The sequence below is a fragment of the Echinops telfairi genome, unplaced genomic scaffold (genome assembly GCF_000313985.2).
Source record: "Echinops telfairi isolate 266 unplaced genomic scaffold, ASM31398v2 ScPeMD7_7458;HRSCAF=8496, whole genome shotgun sequence".
In the NCBI taxonomy this organism is placed as follows: Eukaryota; Metazoa; Chordata; class Mammalia; order Afrosoricida; family Tenrecidae; genus Echinops; species Echinops telfairi.
Window position 1 is genome coordinate 35,560,903 of NW_022111358.1, and position 2,271 is coordinate 35,563,173.

The 2,271-nt window shown below is 63.2% G+C and overlaps 1 protein-coding gene across 1 annotated transcript in view; it reads right to left on the bottom strand.

Annotated features, from left to right (window-relative positions):
• SCN4A (sodium voltage-gated channel alpha subunit 4) overlaps window positions 1–2,271 on the bottom strand; it is a 27,245-nt gene that overhangs the window by 4,470 nt on the left and 20,504 nt on the right. Inside the window, exons 18-21 of the mRNA XM_004707276.1 lie at window positions 2,107–2,229; window positions 578–856; window positions 332–385; window positions 37–174 (exon numbers count right to left, since the gene is read on the bottom strand). Coding sequence (XP_004707333.1) covers window positions 37–174; window positions 332–385; window positions 578–856; window positions 2,107–2,229 — 594 coding nt within the window. The remainder of the gene's footprint in view (window positions 1–36; window positions 175–331; window positions 386–577; window positions 857–2,106; window positions 2,230–2,271) is intronic.

The following is a 2,271-nucleotide window of genomic DNA, read 5'->3' on the forward strand; positions in this document are numbered from 1 at the left end:
GGGGGAGGGGGAGGGGCGGGCCGGCTGGACACTCATCTTCTTCTTCTGCTGGTTGAAGTTGTCTATGATGACGCCGATGAAGAGGTTGAGGGTGAAGAAGGACCCGAAGATGATGAAGATAACGAAGTAGAGGTACATGTAGAGGTTCACCTCGTATGTCGGCTGCTCCTCTACCTGTGGGGCCACGGCACAGGGTGGACAGGGCAGGCCGAGGCCCGGAGGTGGACCCCTCTCACCCTCAGGGTCCTCAGCCCCAGGGGCGGGGGCCGGATGCACCCCTCTGTCTTCCCGGCCCCTCTCCCTGTGCTTCGGCAGGGAGCTCCATGCTCACCTCTCGGGAGTCCACAGCTGCGTACATAATGTCCATCCAGCCTTTGAAGGTGGCCTGAGATGGGGAGTCGGGGTGAGAGGGGGCGCGGGCCTCTCCCTGCTTCCATCACCCGTGAGCATCCCTCCCCTCTTCAGCCACCCCTCCTGCCCCCGCCCTTGGACCGCAGAGCCTCAGGGACAGCGTTGGCGACCCTGAACGAGGAGCAGCAGTGGCCCAGGGGCCATGAGGGCCTGGGCGGGCACTTACCACCTGCAGGAGGGAGAGGTAGCCGAGGCCCACGTTGTCGTAGTTGACCTTGACGTTGAGCCAGCGGACCTGGCCCGTGTGCATCAGGCTCTCGCACTCGGACTTGTTGTTGACCTCGGAGATCTCGAAGCGCACCGAGGTGGTGGTGTTGATGCAGTAGTAGAACTTGCCGGCAAACAGGTTGACCCCCATGATGCTGAAGATGAGCCAGAAGATGAGGCAGACCAGGAGGACGTTCATGATGGACGGGATGGCCCCCAGGAGAGCGTTCACCACCACCTGGGGGCGGGGGCTGTCACCAACAGGCCCTGGTCTCTGAGGAATGCTCCCTACCTATACCATCACCAGGGGCCAGGGCTGGGCCGGGCTGGGAATTGGGGTGGGCTTCTTGGTGGAGGGGCAGTCTGAGCCAGAGCCAAGGGGGAGAGGTTGCGTGTGTGTGTGTGTGTGGTGTATGTGTGTATGTGGTGTGTGTGTGTGTGTGTGTGTGTGTGTGTGTGTGTGTGTGTGGTTGGAGAGCTGCTCTGCTTGGCTGGAGGTTTCTCTAGAAGTGGCTCGCCACGCGTCACCAGGCAGGAGACAAACACTCCTTCCTCAGCCCCCATAGGAAACTTGGCCCACGTGACCCCAGCCCCTTGCTCAACTGCTCACAAGCAACCAGCCACAGGGCTCTTGGAAAACAGCAGTGCCCCTGGGATGGAGCCCCAGTCCTCCCCCACCCCTGACCAAGCCTGCCTGGGTGCACGGGGCCAACCCCAACTATTTTGGGCCAGGCCGAAGCTGAGACGGGTCCATTGGGAAGTAGAAGCTGCGGGTAAACTCCAGACGGAGTGGGTGGCACTGCGGGAGGCAGGGGTGTGTGCCCTGGGGGGGTTCAGTTTCAGGCTGCGGCATGCACCAGGTGTGTGACTGAGGGCGGGCTACTTCCCCTCTGCTGGGAGACACCCTGGCTTAGGGTCAGAGGCTGGGCTCTTTGAAGGAACCGGAGGGGTCTCGTGGCTACAGCCTAAAGCTGGCCACCACCAGCTGTCTTCCCCGCTTTGTCCCCCAGGCTGGACCGTTCCCAGCAGTCCTCCCCTGGGAAGCCCCTTTGCCTCCCTCCGAGCCCCCCCACTCCCCGCCACCACCACCCCTGTTCACCTGTCACTTCTACTCTTGGGGGCCTGAGGGATCCTCTCTGACCTCAGGGTGACCCAAGCTCATGGAGGCGGGCGGGCTCAGAGCCCTGGGGACCCAGCCTAAGATTGGGGCAGGATACCCATATGGCCACTGGCATCACCGAGAACCCACAGATCTGTTCTCCTTCCTCCTCCTCCTGCCCCGGTGCCTCTGAGGGCCCCATCCCCAGTGGTGGAGCTCAACACTCAGGACCCGCTGGACAGGGCATCTGGGAGCAGGAACTGGGGGATGGGGGGGGGCATGCAGGGAAGTAGGATGTCTTCCCCCACAGAGCTGGCCTCTGCTTCCCCCTAGCTGTGGCCAGAGTACAGACATGGGGGGACCCCCACCCCGTCTCACTCAGCACCCACCCTCATGCCCTCGAATCGGGACAGTGCCCGCAGGGGGCGCAGGGCCCGCAGTGTCCGCAGGGATTTGATGGGTCCTAGTTCCGAGTAGCCCATCCAGTTGGCCACCAGGCTGATGATGGACACCTGTGAAGGGGGACATCCATGAGGGAGGGCCTCCGCCCCCCC